The sequence below is a fragment of the Pelobates fuscus genome, unplaced genomic scaffold (genome assembly GCF_036172605.1).
Source record: "Pelobates fuscus isolate aPelFus1 unplaced genomic scaffold, aPelFus1.pri H_2, whole genome shotgun sequence".
NCBI classification, from domain to species: Eukaryota; Metazoa; Chordata; class Amphibia; order Anura; family Pelobatidae; genus Pelobates; species Pelobates fuscus.
In genome coordinates this window covers 139,413-156,968 of record NW_026961991.1, presented here as the reverse complement: position 1 = coordinate 156,968, position 17,556 = coordinate 139,413, and the positions used below count along the sequence as shown (strand labels likewise).

General features: G+C 40.0%; 1 protein-coding gene across 1 annotated transcript in view; it reads left to right on the top strand.

Annotated features, from left to right (window-relative positions):
• The window catches only part of LOC134585308 (glucokinase regulatory protein-like), a 152,228-nt gene extending 134,878 nt beyond the window's left edge, over positions 1 to 17,350 (top strand). Inside the window, exons 14-20 of the mRNA XM_063440729.1 lie at positions 832 to 908; positions 2,776 to 2,872; positions 3,755 to 3,852; positions 13,349 to 13,432; positions 15,844 to 15,993; positions 16,329 to 16,463; positions 17,025 to 17,350. Of these exons, the coding sequence (XP_063296799.1) occupies positions 832 to 908; positions 2,776 to 2,872; positions 3,755 to 3,852; positions 13,349 to 13,432; positions 15,844 to 15,993; positions 16,329 to 16,463; positions 17,025 to 17,192 (809 nt within the window). The 3' untranslated portion in view covers positions 17,193 to 17,350. The remainder of the gene's footprint in view (positions 1 to 831; positions 909 to 2,775; positions 2,873 to 3,754; positions 3,853 to 13,348; positions 13,433 to 15,843; positions 15,994 to 16,328; positions 16,464 to 17,024) is intronic.
• Positions 17,351 to 17,556: the final 206 nt, after the last annotated feature.

Here is a 17,556-nt window from a genome sequence, read left to right as displayed (position 1 = left end):
TCTGGACTATACACATTGCATGTACAGAGACACGATCTGGACTATACACATTGCATGTTCACAGACACGATCTGGACTATACACATTGCATGTACAGAGACACGATCTGGGCTATTCACATTGCATGTACAGAGACACGATCTGGGCTATACACATTGCATGTACAGAGACACGATCTGGGCTATACACATTGCATGTTCACAGACACGATCTGGACTATACACATTGCATGTACAGAGACACGATCTGAGCGCATGTCTTGGCTTGGTATCAGTATGGAATTATGATTAATTTAATTGGCATGCCATGTATCTACATCGCTTTCTGTCCTGCTGAACGAGCGCACAGTTTCTGCGACAGTACTGATAAAGAATGGGTTCATTTTAGGAGCCCATTAATATTAACTGACTTATTCTAATACACTCCACATTTTCAGTAGCATATTACAGAGTATAGAGTGATATGTATAACTATGCAAAATATGTCATTTATAAAATAAACAAGTCACACCAGCAATGAGCACGCTCAAATATAAACAGTCATATTGCTTTTACTAGAATCTTGTGATCTTTTGTCTCTGTGATAAACAAATCTTTAACGGATACATTTGTTAGCTATCGGCTGCAGAAAATCTCACATTTGACAGTTTTTCAGAATGTTTAGAATCTCCGTATTGTCTTTAATTCTTTACAAACACAAGAGGATGGATTCAATGTCCCTCGTTAAGATTTAATTAACAATGTTTGCAAACATGAGATTTATTCAGGTACCGACACTGATAGCATTTATTGCATGGGTAATTGTGTAAATGTACTCCCTTTGTTGTGACAGAGTGGGATGACGTCCGTTCTTTCATTAATGGAGGATACAAGACTCTGGAGAACAAAGAAGGAGATATTGGATCTACGGTGAGTGGTGGCCACCATTTAGTAGATCTAAAACAAACTGGATGACTAAGAAATGGTAATCTGGACCTGAAGCCACCTCACTCCACAAGAACCTAGTCTTTATTTCTATGTCCCATCTATGTCACTCAATAATTATTAAAGGGCTCTTTCACCAAACTTTAATTTATATAACTAAACTGACAAAACTTGACAATGGGCGGAGCGCATAGCACGGTTCTGCTTCGGTTTCCATTTAAATTTACCCACAATTCATCAGTACAATAATCCCACAGAAGGGCAAAGAGCAGACGTTAGGGGAGAACACCATGGCTGCTCCCAGATATTGAGATAAAGCACAAGGAAGAAAAGATAAGAAATATAAAGAAAGACTAGACTCAAGATTCAAATCATTAAGACACACAGGGAATAAGAGAAAAGGAAAACCAAATGGCAAACATAAATAAATCGCAGGGTCACTTTAACTCAAAAATATTCTGCCCATCCTAAGGGCAATCCAGGGTAACTAAAGTGACACAAATAATATTCAAAAGTACAAGTAATAGCACCCAAAAAGTGTCACTTATATATACACGCAGCAACTTGAAAAGAATCCTGATAAATCAATTCCCCAGATAAAAAATACAAAAATAAAAAGGTGCACAAACAATATTCACACACAGCATAGACAAAGAAACAATTACCGTAAATGTAAACCCAAACAGTGCATTAAACAAAAGAAGCGATTTGAATATACTTTGCACAAATTATTATGTGTAGAATTCTCTACACATCAGATCTACACATAACAATCTGTATAATAGCAGTGTGTTTATTGGTATACACAGTTAGTGGACTTCCCCACTTTTGTATATATAAATGGATCCACTTGGTCACATGCACTGTTTGGGTTTACATTTATGGTAATTGTTTCTTTGTATACACTGTGTGTGAAGCTTGTTTATTTTTGCATTTTTAATCCAGGGTTACTGCTGTCAGAATTTGACAATTGTATGATATCATAATCATAACCCATTCCATGAAAACCCAGAGTAATAACTATCAGAATATGCCCATCACAGGATAATCCATAGTAATTAATATCAGACTCTGCCAATATCGTGGTGTTTTGGATCAAAGAAAACTTTAATTATTTGTCTATCTACACCTTCCAAATTGATTGATGAATGCGTGCATGCTTTCCCTAGAAGTAATTCACACCGGAGACAAAGTTTCTGATCAGTGAAATACTAAGGAATGCTTTATTCCCCAGAGTGGGGGGCTCCTTCTTAAAGCAAAAATACATCACAGTTTAAACATACAGTATCAATTCAACAATTGGTTAACAGTCTAAAGGGTCTTGTCTAAACCCACCCTACAGGATGTGATGTCATCATTACATAGCTCTTCCCCCCATATTCCAGCTCCGGCTTGGATACACGAAGAAAGGGGAAGTGAGTAGTTTCTTTGTTACTTTAACAGTGATTCTCCATTTTGTTACACGTGGAATTGGCACAAAGGAAGTGGGGGAGGAGTTAGCAAAGGAGCTAGCTGTTAACACAGGAATGTGTAACAGAATGTGTAACAAGAAACTTGCAGAGGAAATAGTGACTGAACACATAAAGGGGGAAGGGAATATTTACTCTAGCAGCCAGTTTTAACATAGTGAACACATTAGTAAATAGCTATTTTGGTTTAATTCTTCTGTCCATAACAGTGGTAACCTACTCATTTCCATTCTGATTAATGTCCCCTGACATCTTCTGACATACAGTACCATGCTGTGCATGGCTCATTATGTGGGATAGAACTAAACTATATGAATGTGAAATGGGTGGGGGCCGTTGGGGTATGAATGTATAGGTAATTCATTAACATTTCTTCCCTACAGGGTCCAGAATTTGCCATTTCCCATGAAGATTTTGTAAAGGGCGTCTTACCATCTCTTTCAGAGACAGACACGGTTCTCTTTATATTCACCCTGGATGGTGAGTAAATGTGCCCCATTGTATAAAGCTCGAGCAATGAATGGGTGAATATATCATAGTTTAGCCATATTTACTATAATTAATAGGGAAAGTCTGGTCCCATTCCTTGTAAATGATTGTGGACCCTGTTTGTTTATTTTACAAGGAAGCGGTGACAGCCACAGCTAAGGTGACACTTTGCCACCCTCTCCTCGTGCCACCTTGCTCTAGTGATCTATCTTGGACCCATTGCCGGGTCAGCCAAGTGTTTTTGGAAACAGAGTCTCTCTATAAAAACCTTATCACAGTCCCAGTTAGTAAGCTACCTTAACTGGGTGGGATTCGGCTCTCTATTACCTATCTCAATGGGTGGGTTTTGTGTTACCAACCTCACAATGGGTGTAATTATGTGTTACCTACCTCAATGGATGGGATTATGTCTTACCTACTTCAATGGGTGGCATTCTGTGTCACCTACCTCAGTATTTGTCATTCTGTGTTACCTACCTCAATATTTGGCATTCTGTGTTACTTACCTAAATGGGTGGGATTCTGTGCTACCTACCTCAAGGTTTGTCATTCTGTGTTACCTACTTCAATGGGTGGAATTATGTGTACCTACCTCAATATTTGTCATTTTGTGTTACCTACGTCAATATTTGTCATTCTGTGTTACCTATCTCGACGGGTGGGATTGTATGTTACCTACCTCAATATTTGGCATTCTGTTACCTATCTCGATGGGTGGGCTTCTATGTTACTTATCTCGATGGGTGGGATACTGTGTTACCTACCTCAATATTTGGCACTCTATGTTGCCTATTTCAATGGGTGGGATTGAGGTGGTCATTTATTCCCACTCTTACTCTCCCGATATATCCTCTTGTCTTTTGTGTGGTGCAGATGACCTGAGTGAAGTGGAGAAGATGGTGACACAGGTGAAGGAGAAAACATCCAACGTTTATGCCATTTCCCATGCCATAGCTGGGCAGTACATGCCGGTAAGGTTGTCCTTATTGTTAGTTCAGATTTGTTACATGAGTTTTAGCCCTGTGTACATGACCTTGATGGGCTGAGAGTTCTGGCCGTGGGTTAGCTGGAGCTCTCTTAGTGATCAGTGCCATCCAGATTGGGTGAAATTGACATGGATAATACAGAGCCGTTAATTCCATTGTAGCCAAGGAGGAGGCAGTCCCTGGGCAATAAGAAAAGTCCTGGTGTTACCGAGTAAACTAGCAGAAACCAAACACAGAGAAATGGATGCAGGTCTTCAGGAAGTAAGAGGTCTTTATTTACATACCGATCGGGCCTCAGATGAACTCCTGTTCCAAAAATATCTGAGAGACCAACACATGGTGTACATTCCTTATATAGCACTATAACTCCTCCCATTAATAGCTACACCCACATATACCTTTAACCAATCAATGAGCAGAATATAGACTTGTACATCTGGTCAGACCACATGGCTCATCCAAGACAAAGGAAATAAGTGCATTTTCAGTTCCTTTCAGTTCCAGCATTCCTGCACATGCTCAGTATACTGATGACTCATCCAACTGTCTGTAACCAGATACTAATAAGCATATGCCATGTGGAGATTTCGGCCTACTAAATTTTGACCATGCTGGATTCCCATCACATTCCCCCCTTTGATGCCTCTGATATAACATTATTCCAGATGCATCACCAATCACAGTTTTACCTACATCTCTCAAGTAGCCACTGAACCAGAGTAGACCTTGTAAGCATCTTAAAAACTCCTTCAACATTCCTCATCCTGAATATATTCTCTTTGAGCTAGGGGATCATATCTATAGACAGCCATTACATGAGCCGCTGTCTTTCTCTCTATAGTACTCTCTATAATACTACGTAAGGACCTCACCACTAATGGAATTAGACAGGGCAGGAAAAGACATAAGAATATGATAAACACTACTCCTCCTACTAGTGCCTTAATCCCTCCAAGCTGCTCATACCAACTTCCAAACCAACTATTAGGATTATACCCATTCCAGACCTGAGTCGGTACATGCGCAAGTTTAACCATGTGACTAGTAAGTTCAGCCACTGCCCGACCTTCATCATCTATGTGCAGACAACAGTTACTTAGATTAAACTTCCCGCATACACCTCCTTCCACTGCTAATAGGTAATCTAAAGCTAATCTATTTTGATAGATGGCTGATCTCATCCTGGTATTTTGCTTAGCTAGAAGATTAAGCGCTTGAGCTGTCTCATTAGTAATAATCTCAACCACCGCCTGTAGTCTAATAATGCGGTTGAGCATATATATCGGAGTTCTATATCCATAAGTGCCATTTTCTGCCCAAGTAGCAGGTCCATAATAATTAATAATACATTGAAGAGGCCACTCATCATCTTCCCAATTACCTATGTTCAAGGATGCTCTCTTCTTTTTATGATTTACATCGTAAACCTTAACTCCCAAGGTCTCTCCTGTCTCAATTGGCAACAAGAAGAAGGATGGTTTGAGCATACCTAATACACATGCCCCTTCCCAATCTTGTGGTAACTCCGAATAAGCTTTCTTACCACAGATCCAATATAAATTTGCTGGGGCTTTCTAACTAGATGTAGCAGATAAGTCAAACCATACCTCCTTTAAATGAGTGTAATTGGCAAACGGATTAGTAGGCTCCGAGACATTTGAAGCTGACCACCAAGTAGTATTTTTAGTATTAACATTATAGGCTTTTGTCCCAAGCAAGTTAGCTCACCTACAGTGTCCCTTTCCTAGCTACACAAACATGACCTATAATGGAGGTTTTTGATCGCCATTCCGATTTACTTCTAGTACTTACTTGATGATCAGACTGAAAAGATATCCGTTGTTCATATGTCTCAGAGCCAGGGTACCATATTTCCTTTGCCTCCCATGGCCACTGGTCTCCCATATTAGTACCTCCACATACAAAGCAATTAGTTACAGTAAGACTACCTGCAATACTTTCAGCCAAATCAATAAATAGGTTCTTAACATTATGGGGAATTTTATCCTCAACACTCATCTCCTCATAAAAGGAATGAAAAACCTGATGAGTCTGAGTTGCTACTGTCTCCATTTCAAGACCTACATATATTATTGTTCCTGGATCTACGCCTGTGCCATATATTTGGAACCCAAAAATATTTCCAAATTTGTCAATAAAATGCTGGGGATTAGAGATGGTCATATGGACCGGATTACATTCCATAGATTTACAATATGGTGTGGTAGGCAACTTTTGGATAATCATATCTTGATCCACTGTTTTTCCCCAGGTTGCCCACCCTACACAAGACCAATAGGGACAAAAATTATAATCTCTATTCGGGCAATCAGGATCAGTAGATCTTTTACTGGGACATAAGTATTCATCATTAACCCCTTAAGGACACATGACGTGTCTGACACGTCATGATTCCCTTTTATTCCAGAAGTTTGGTCCTTAAGGGGTTAAACCCATAAGTTTGTTCCCATTTAAGATTACCACATACATTCCAAGGTTTTCTACTACCAGAAATCGCCTTACATGCATCAAATAGCAGAACACCCATAGAATGTATGGTATTTATCACAGTCCTATTTATCAAAGTTCCCTGGGAATTACTATTTCTAATTACCAACCAAATTGTACGGGGTTGGAATTGGGGATCGAAACATTTAGACTCTCCTGATATTAGCTTGCACACACTATAATCAATATCCAAATATCTACATTCAGATACAGATCCCTTACATTCATACTGTGAGTGCCAAATAAGAGTTTGGGATATTTGGTTACCTGTTTTAGTAGTCTTAATGCAACTATCGCAATTCGGTATGTCTGCACTCTTACCTTCCTGAAAAATCATAAACATACTAAGACACATAATAAAACACATTATTCCTGAAATCCTCATTTTTATTCGACCGTGTGATGACACCTCAGCTTCCCGTTTATGAGGGCTGCAAGGATTGGCGTTCTTCTGATCCTCACTTCCCTTCACAGAGATTCCTTCTAGACACTCTGGCTATGAAACGTAGGCAGGTGGTCAGGCTTTATTATGGCCGTCAAAACACCTACTTGTTGATATCTTGTTTTTCTAAATGTCCCAATATCTCCTCGTCACTCCGACTGAGTTTCCCGCTTCAACCGGATCTTGCAAGGATTCTCACGATCTGGAGTAGCTTGCCAGGAATCTGATGCTGGTTTAACCCTGGAGTGATGAATCCACGGAGTCACCTCTGCCACCTTTACAGCTGTTGGGGTAGATAAAATAACAACATACAAAGGCTAACAGGATACACCCCGAGCTTTAACTCAGTATGTATCGGTGGGATATTACGGGCAAGTCCTGGAGGATTATTTTCTGCCCATACTCCTGGAATGTCAAATAAGATTCATCACGCTTAGGGTTTTACACTTGTCACTATGGAATAGAAGCACCAGTGTCTATCATAAAAGAACTTCTCTTTCCCCCTATTGCTACATCGACCATAGGCTCCGCTTGACCAAGGGGGATGGAGCCCGGTCGGTATCAATAGTCTTCCATGATAGTGTCAGCCAGACCCACAAAATCTCTATCCTCTCTTTCTCTAGGTCTCTGCGTGGGTGGATAGTATCTGTCTCCTTGAACACTTCCTCTATTATTCCCACCATTCCCTCTAAAACTTCCTCTTCCTCTATAATTACCACTATAACCTCCTCGTACCCTTCTCTCTCCTTGTCGATCACCTTCATACTGCTCTCTCTGTGGACACTCACTCTTGCAATGTCCCTCCTTTCTACAATACGCACATTGATTCCTACTTAAAGGTCTTTTGCTCAGCCTATTCTCGTCTCCTCTATTCATATATACTTTATTTGCAATCTCCATTAGCTGTGATATGGACATCCCTACAAATCCCTCTAATTTCTGCAATTTCCTTTTAATATCACCTTGGGCCTGGCTGACAAATGCTGAATTAATCATCCTAGAATTCTCAGGAGCCTCTGGATTAAGAGGAGTATACAATCTATATGACTCCAATAATCTCTCATAAAAGGTACTAGGTGACTCATCAACCTTTTGCAACACCTCAGCCGTTTTTGACATATTAATTGCCTTCTTCCCTCCTGCCTTCATGCCAGCAATAATGGCTTGTTGATAGGCCTTTAGATGGATTGTGTCAGCACCATTTACGTTCTAAAGGTCAGTAATAATTGCTGACAATCAGCCCAAGTAGGATTGTGGGTTTGTATGATTGAGGCAACCAAATCTATCATGACTTGAGGTTTGTCAGTATATGAGGAGTTATGAGTCTTCCAGTTAAATAAATCAGTCGTAGTGAAGGGGACATATACAAACACTGGATCTGCCCGTTGTATTTGGCCATTCTCATCCACGTGTGTTGGGCCTGGTGTAAGACGGAGGGGCATCTGGTAATGTCAGGGTTGGAGGTTACCAGTCATCTGTCGGGTTAATATGGGACTTCGGCGAGACTGTTTTATAATAAGTTCCGGTCTAGGAGTAGTAAGGTAGGTGGAAGGGGGTGAGCTAATTCTACTAGTCAGCATTTGGTGGATGGAAGAAAATGAATAAAAAATGTTAAACAAAAAACTACCAGTAGGTGTCATCAAAGGGTTAGTAATTGTATCAAAATAATCTTTATGGGTCTAATAATAAAACTTAACTTTTAATATATTTATACATAAAATAAAACCTTATAGCAATCCTACTTCTGTCTATTGTATGTCAGTATAGAGTTAAAGATGATTATACGTCATTAATATTTTAAACAATGTAAATCAATGTACCTCCCGAAGATAGCCAGTAGGTGGCCCTAGAGTGCCTCCCTAAAGTCTAATGAAGCAGATAAACTTTAATTATGTGCTTATTTTATTATTGCTTATTTTAATCACTGTTCACCCTGATATCTAGGCTTGAATAAAGCTTTAGTTCTATGGTAAATTATACATCTCAATTTGTATTTTAGACTGTTCAGTAGTTTTTAGTGCTATTTCAATGATTATGGTACAATGTCATTGCTGAGAATTATCTAATCCAATAAACTCAGTTACTATTGTTAAGAATTCTCCTCACAATTTAACTGTTAATAATATTCAATACTAAAATACATTCCTACCAAAAGGAAGTCAGTTTAAATTTACAAAGAATCAGTGGAGGGGGGGGGGGGGGTTGGAATCAGTGGGGGTTGGTACAGAAGAGTTTGAAACAAAAGAACAGATAGGTATGTGGGTAGGTGGGGACAATAGAGCAGGGGGAATGCAAAAACCAGTTACACTAGTATTAGCTTGGGAGGAAGAGTGGGGGAATGGCTACTCTGGCTCTGTAGGATGAATAGGGGGTTGGTAATAAAATGCAAGGGGGGGAGGTGTCCAAACTAGGTGAAATTAAGGCCTTAATTCTGACCACCATGTGGCTCCATTGTTCCTCATGACACAGTTTAATTCACCAAGGCAGTTTTTCGGCAATCGGTTTCTAACAGTCAATATATGGAAACTGATCATAAAATTTCAGCCTACTAGTTACAGCCACATGTACACCCTGCACTAAATTTAAGTCAAGACTGCCACATGGAGGCCATGTGGCCACCAGGACAGGCCACTCTCTACTATATAAGGTAGTCAAACGTTTTGGGGACAATTTTACCCCAAAATCACAAGCCTTATATCCCTTAGTAAAGTTCTTCAGCATACATGATAAGGGATCAACAATCTTTGAGTCAGACGCACCTATACTGGCAACGGAGCGTCTAATACAAAGATACACAAAACTCCAAACACACTTCCAACAGTCACACTCGTTTCCCTGGCAACAGCACCATGTGGCACAGTTGCTAAGCCAAACATACACACGATAACACGCAGAGAATTCTTATACATACAGTGATATCACAACGTCTCACTCACAAAGATTTACCAAACACTAGATACTTATCTCTGTAACTATAAATCGTCTCTACAATTATCCGTACTATAAATCAACTTTTAACTAACCAACTATATCACATTCTAGTAATCTCATCTTTACAGTCAGTGGTTATGGTACAGTTAGTAAGTGGTTATAATACAGTTTTAAAGTCACAGATCAGTTAGTAACAGTTATGGTATTATACATATAACATAAAACAGCAATTGTTAGTAATTTTTGCACAATGTCAGTGGTTATGATACATGTCAGTGGTTATGGTACCGTGCGCTATTTTACAGTTATACACACAATTTACACTCCCACTAGACGGCAGAGCTCTAGCTTTCTAGCAGGACATACAATTTAACCAATTCACCAACTACAGTATATTTAACAACATTTACAATACTCCCAACTACTCTAACTGGCCAGCACCTCGAGAGCTTTTGATCTATTTGTACACCAAAGATTCGATAAGTCTTCGCTGCCCAGACACCACATATAGCAAACTAGAGGGCAGAATTTACACCAATACCCTTTTAGTCTACATACGCTATCAATAATCTAGTGGCTGGATTTACAACAGAGCACACTTAGTCAAGATAGGGTAAAATCTAGCAAACGATAATGTACAACAGAGTCTGCTTAGTTTCGCCGATCTCCCCGCCTAGCAACCAAAATTTACACCTAGCATGCTAGTCAAGGCAGGACATCGGTGTCGGACATGAGCTATTTACACCAGAACTCAGTCTAACAATACCACCTATATTAGACGGGCTGTCTACAGAGCATCTAATGTCCAGATAAGTGTTGCGCCTTCACTTCTTCCTTCCAGAGGGAAGGGGCAGATTCCATACAACCGGTTCCAAATATAAAACCCCTTGTGGGTCTACCGCTCTAACGGTATCAGTCTTACCTGTTATTTCCTGGCCCTGGGTTCGCATACATCGACGGGGCACCCCAGTACTCACTGCGCAGAAGCCGATGATCTCCTGGACAAAAGGCCAGTGGCGCCGAGACGAAAGGAGGTCCACGCACAAGTCCAGGGGTGCTGCCGTGGAGAACGCTGGTAAAAAGCTTTACCGTCTCAAATCTCTGCGCCAGCTTCCGTGCGATGAGAGTTTCCCGCCAATGCACCAATTATGTTACCGAGTAAACTAGCAGAAACCAAACACAGAGAAATGGATGCAGGTCTTCAGGAAGTAAGAGGTCTTTATTTACATACCGATCGGGCCTCAGATGAACTCCTGTTCCAAAAATATCTGAGAGACCAACACATGGTGTACATTCCTTATATAGCACTATAACTCCTCCCATTAATATCTACACCCACATATACCTTTAACCAATCAATGAGCAGAATATAGACTTGTACATCTGGTCAGACCACATGGCTCATCCAAGACAAAGGAAATAAGTGCATTTTCAGTTCCTTTCAGTTCCTGCATTCCTGCACATGCTCAGTATACTGATGACTCATCCAGCATATGCCATGTGGAGATTTCGGCCTACTAAATTTTGACCATGCTGGATTCCCATCACACTGGTTTATATCAAACTGTTTGTATACCGTTAGGTGACCTAAAACCATTACAGAGTGCTGTATTCATACAATGAGCTGTAATATTACAATAAGCTGTAATAATACAATAAGCTGTAATAATACAATGAGCTGTAATATTACAATAAGCTGTAATAATACAATAAGCTGTAATAATACAATGAGCTGTATAGTACAATAAACTGCAATCATATAATAAAATGCAGTAATACAATAATCTGTACAATTAGCTGCAATCATACAATAAACTATAATACAAGAAGCCGTATAATACAATGAGCTGCAATCATACAATAAACTATAATACAAGAAGCCGTATAATACAATGAGCTGCAGTCATACAATAAACTGTATAATACAATAAGCTGTAATCATACAATATGCTGTAATCATACAATAAGCTGTATAATACAATAAGCTGTAACACTACAATATGCTGTAATCATACAATAAGCTGTATAATACAATAAGCTGTAACACTACAATATGCTGTAATCATACAATAAGCTGTATAATACAATACGCTAATAACACAGTAAACTGTAATCATACAATAAACTGTAATCATACAATAAGCTGTATTCATACAATAAGCTGTATAATATAATAAACTGTAATCATACAATAAACTGTAATCATACAATAAGCTGTAATCATACAATAAGCTGTATTCATACAATAAGCTGTATAATATAATAAACTGTAATTATACAATAAGCTGTAATCATACAATAAGCTGTATTCATACAATAATAAACTGTAATCATACAATAAGCTGTATTCATACAGTAATCTGTATAATATAATAAACTGTAATCATACAATAAGCTGTGTAATATAATAAACTGTAATCATACTTAATGGTGTGTAATAACGCTCTGAGCTGTAATAACAGAATGAGCATCCCCTATGATAAACAGGCTTATTGGGGATGCCAGGTACAATGACATGATATACACCAGACATTTGCTGTAGTTCTTCTGTCATATTATTATTAAGTGAATATATCAAATTAAATCTCAGTCCTTCCTTGAAAAAAAGATGACGATGATGGGTCTGTCGGAGCTCAGATCATAATATAATAATAAAATAATAATAATATAATAATAAATAATAATACAAATTTATAGTCATTTTGCTACAAAATGCAACATGATAAATTCATATTTTATAGAAGTTAAACAGGGTTATTCACTAAAATGAGAATTGTCAGGAATTACAAATTAATTTCAAATTTAAGGCCAAAACAGGCAAAATATTAAAATGCACGGTAGCCATGATTGCCGTACCAGTCCTGTAGGGTAGATGTAACACAATGCGGTATTGCAGTTTCTGTTAATACCGTATTTATTGCAGTTTCCGTTAATACCGTTTTTATTGCAGTTTCCGTTAATACCGTTTTTATTGCAGTTTCCGTTAATACCGTTTGTATCGCAGTTTCCGTTAATACCGTTTTTATTGCCGTTTCTGTTAATACCGTTTTTATCGCAGTTTCCGTTAATACCGTATTTATTGCAGTTTCCGTTAATACCGTTTTTATCGCAGTTTCCGTTAATACCGTATTTATTGCAGTTTCCGTTAATACCGTATTTATTGCAGTTTCCGTTAATACCGTTTTTATCGCAGTTTCCGTTAATACCATTTGTATTGCGGTTTCCGTTAATACCGTATTTATTGCAGTTTCCGTTAATACCGTTTTTATTGCAGTTTCCGTTAATACCGTTTTTATTGCAGTTTCTGTTAATACCGTATTTATTGCAGTGGCGAGCTTTGGGGAGTTCATCCGTTTTACTCACCCATGTCACTAAAAACTTCTGTTGGTCCAATAAAACAATGTTATTAAAAGAAACTGTTTGTGAAACTCTCCAAGTCAGCAATGCTTCGCGTTCGGCCTCAAATTTTACATTCACTTAGAATTTAGACTTTAGCGAATCGCCCTGTTTGAATTCCCTGGGAATGAATAATCCTTAAAATATTACAGCAATGAGATGGAAGTAGCAATCACTCATTTCCTCTTTTTGTTTTACTTTTAGAATTCGACAAAGAAGATGATCCCAAATATTATCGGGGTGACCTGGCCAATCCTTTTCCTCGAGTATGAAGGAGCATTTATCCAGGTAACGAAGATTTAATATTCTAAAACAAAGGTGGGGAAAGGCTGTATGTGCTGTACATGCAATTTGTGTTGTGTATGTGCCATGTGTGTTTTGTGTATCGTATATGTGTGTGTTGTGTATGTGCTGTGTGTGTGTGTTGTGTGTCGGATATGTGTGTGTTGTGTATGTGCCATGTGTGTGTGTTGTGTGTCGTATATGTATGTGTTGTGTATGTGCCATGTGTGTGTGTGTTGTGTGTCGTATATGTATGTGTTGTGTATGTGCCATGTGTGTGTGTTGTGTATGTGCTGTGTACCGTGTATAATAAGTAGGCATACCTAGGGGCTAGCCACACAGAGTGCCAGCCTGGTTCCCATCCCTAGCTGTCCGTTACCTTGCATGTTTCTCTGTGGTAGTTATCATTATAATTTGTGAAATCCCCTTCACCTTATCGACCATGATGACAATGCTGTCTGATTGCTGGGAGTTCTGACAACCTTCCCTCACTTTCCAATTAGTCTCTCTCTCTCTCTCTCTCTCGCTCTCTCGCTCTCTCTCTCTCAGATTCGTAATCCTTCATTTTCTTGCTCTCTCTTTTTGATTTATCCAATCACTAGCCACCATCTTCTTCCCTGCTTCCACCTCCCAGATTACTGTAGGGGTGGGGGTATATATGTCTGTGTGGTAATTACTGGAGAGGTGGGGGATATATATGTCTGTGTGGTCATTACTGGAGAGGTGGGGGTATATATGTCTGTGTGGTAATTACTGGAGAGGTGGGGGATATATATGTCTGTGTGGTCATTACTGGAGAGGTGGGGGTATATATGTCTGTGTGGTCATTACTGGAGGGGTGGGGGTATATATGTCTGTGTGGTAATTACTGGAGAGGTGGGGATATATATGTCTGTGTGGTCATTACTGGAGGGGTGGGGGTATATATGTCTGTGTGGTCATTACTGGAGGGGTGGGAGTATATATGTCTGTGTGGTCATTACTGGAGGGGTAGGAGTATATATGAATGTGTGGTAATTACTGGAGGGGTAGGAGTATATATGAATGTGTGGTAATTACTGGAGGGGTGGGGGGTATATATGTCTGTGTGGTCATTACTGGAGGGGTGGGGGTATATATGTCTGTTTGGTCATTACTGGAGGGGTGGGGGTATATATGTCTGTGTGGTCATTAATGGAGGGGTGGGGGGTATATATGTCTGTTTGGTCATTACTGGAGGGGTGGCGGGTATATATGTCTGTGTGGTCATTACTGGAGGGGTCTGGGTATATATGTCTGTGTGGTCATTACTGGAGGGGTGGGAGTATATATGTCTGTGTGGTCATCACTGGAGGGGTGGAATTATATATGTCTGTGTGGTAATTACTGGAGGGGTGGGAGTATATATGTCTGTGTGGTCATTACTGGAGGGGTAGGAGTATATATATGAATGTGTGGTAATTACTGGAGGGGTAGGAGTATATATGAATGTGTGGTAATTACTGGAGGGGTGGGGGGTATATATGTCTGTGTGGTCATTACTGGAGGGGTGGGAGGTATATATGTCTGTTTGGTCATTACTGGAGGGGTGGGGGTCTGTGTGGTCATTACTGGAGCAGTGGGGGGTATATATGTCTGTTTGGTCATTACTGGAGGGGTGGGGGGTATATATGTCTGTGTGGTCATTACTGGAGGGGCGGGGTATATATGTCTGTGTGGTCATTACTGGAGGGGTGGGGGGTATATATGTCTGTGTGGTCATTACTGGAGGGGTGGGGGTATATATGTCTGTGTGGTCATTACTGGAGGGGTGGGGGATATATATGTCTGTTTGGTCATTACTGGAGGGGTGGGGGTATATATGTCTGTGTGGTCATTACTGGAGGGGTGGGGGTATATATGTATTTGTGGTAATTACTGGAGGGGTGGGGGGTATATATGTCTGTTTGGTCATTACTGGAGGGGTGGGGGGTATATATGTCTGTTTGGTCATTACTGGAGGGGTGGGGGTATATATGTCTGTGTGGTAATTACTGTAGGGGTGGGAGTATATATGTCTGTGTGGTCATTACTGGAGGGGTAGGGGTATATATGTCTGTGTGGTCATTACTGGAGGGGTGGGGGTATATATGTCTGTGTGGTCATTACTGGAGGGGTGGGGGTATATATGTCTATGTGGTAAATACTGGGGTGGTGGGCATGTCCATGTACTTCATTGTGTACCTTATTACAGGTATATGGTATTTTATTTTAGGATGTGTGTATATCAGCTTGTACCGTGTTATAGTGAATATTTATGTGTATATATATATAAACACGGCGTCTGTGATAGAGTCGCCGTTTATATATTGTAAACTCCTTGTGGAGATTAGAGCATGGACTTAGTACATATTCAGCTGCAGAAACCTCACTTTATTCTCTCTTTAAATAATTTACAGAAGTTCCAGAGGGAACTTAGCACAAAATGGATATTAAACACTGTCACTACTGGAGCCCACGTTCTCAAGGGAAAGATCTTCAGAAATTTCATGGTGGACTTCAAAATCGGCAGCTCAAAGCTCTTTCAGAGAGCAGTGACTGTTCTCCAGGTGAGTGTTTCAGAGAGTTCCTCGAGCCTCATTGTGAGAAACACGACATGAGAGGAACGGAGAGCCCGGGGAATATTCCCTGCTATGTGACTGGCTGTTACAGAGATCACAAATCAAGAGTAATCTGACAGGTCCAATGCTTAAGCTATCAGCTGTCCAATTCCCTTACACGGTGCATGACGTGCCAGGTCTGTCCATTTGGTTTTAGTTGACAGTCCTGACATTTCATTCAATAACCGTTTGAAAGAACAAACACTGGCCCCACTGGACACATGTCTGACCCTGCTAAAGTCCAGTATGTACATCCACTGACTTTCTCTTTGTTTTGTTAACAGAGGGTAACTGGGCACTCACAGCAGCGCTGCACTGAGGCTCTCCTCCAGTCCATTTATGGCACCCAGGCCCTGTGTGACCAAGTGAAGAATGCAGCCATTTCAAAGCACGTAGAGGAAGCAGCACTCAAAGACAAGGTAAGAGTGACAATTCAGTGTAGAAACCAGCTTTAATGAGATATCTGAACAGCAATTATCTCAACACAACTTCAAAAACCACCTCAACTCTCAATAACCTAGTGTACAGCATGAAGCCCAGTCTCCCGGTATAAGGGTACGAACTCTGGAAATAGATATAAATTTCATTATAAGGTGCAAACTGTGGTAAAACACCTCAGCCCCATACCTGGGAACACAATCCCTTTATCTCTGTAAATTTGGGTCCAATCTTGTAATCTGTACAAACCATGCACCAAGTCATTGCAAGCCTGCCCATTCCATTTATATCAAGTTAATGCCGCAAGACAATCGTAGGGCTTCAATGATATCTGTGATATAATTCAGATGGAATCTTTTCAGAGACCTGTTTTCTAAGATAAAATAACACATACTAGTTCCTCGTGTGACAGTGCAGTGAGTTTCTGTCACATATAGCTGAGGTTTTCGAGGTTACAGATCATTTACACACTGAGTAATTTGTGAAATGCGTTATCAATTCCAGATAAGAAAAAAATTCTGAAGCTTTCCTCTTCACTACAGGTTCTCCCTACAGCCATTATAATATTGCTACGTAACTGCACTCTCCAGGAATCCAGTGCTCGGTTACAGGTCTCGCCCACAATACGAGCTGCGATCGAATCCTCGCTGAACGTACCTGGGAGGAAGAGGGGTGCGGAGAGCGAAGAGTCAGAGGGACGCAGTCGCTAAGATCAGTGACTTCTCATCCTGCTGCCACATTGCTGTACTTGACATGTTTTCTGCGTCTTCCATTTGTGCTAAATGTCACTCCAGTTTCTGGAGGCCTAAAACCAGCTTTAATATTTTTACTCAGAATCGTAAATATATTTTAATAAATGACCATTTTGTGTGTCTGGATATTTCACATTATTTACGATTAACCCTTTAATTGTCTGTAAGAAATTATTTTCAATGAGGACCCTCGTATACGATAAACCAGAACGCCATGGACTTCAATTTAGAGATCTCCGCTTTAACCCGAACCCCTTTTGATTGCAGTGCTGGGGGTGTCCCAAACGAATGACAATCACACCAGTTCATAAACAACTGCCCA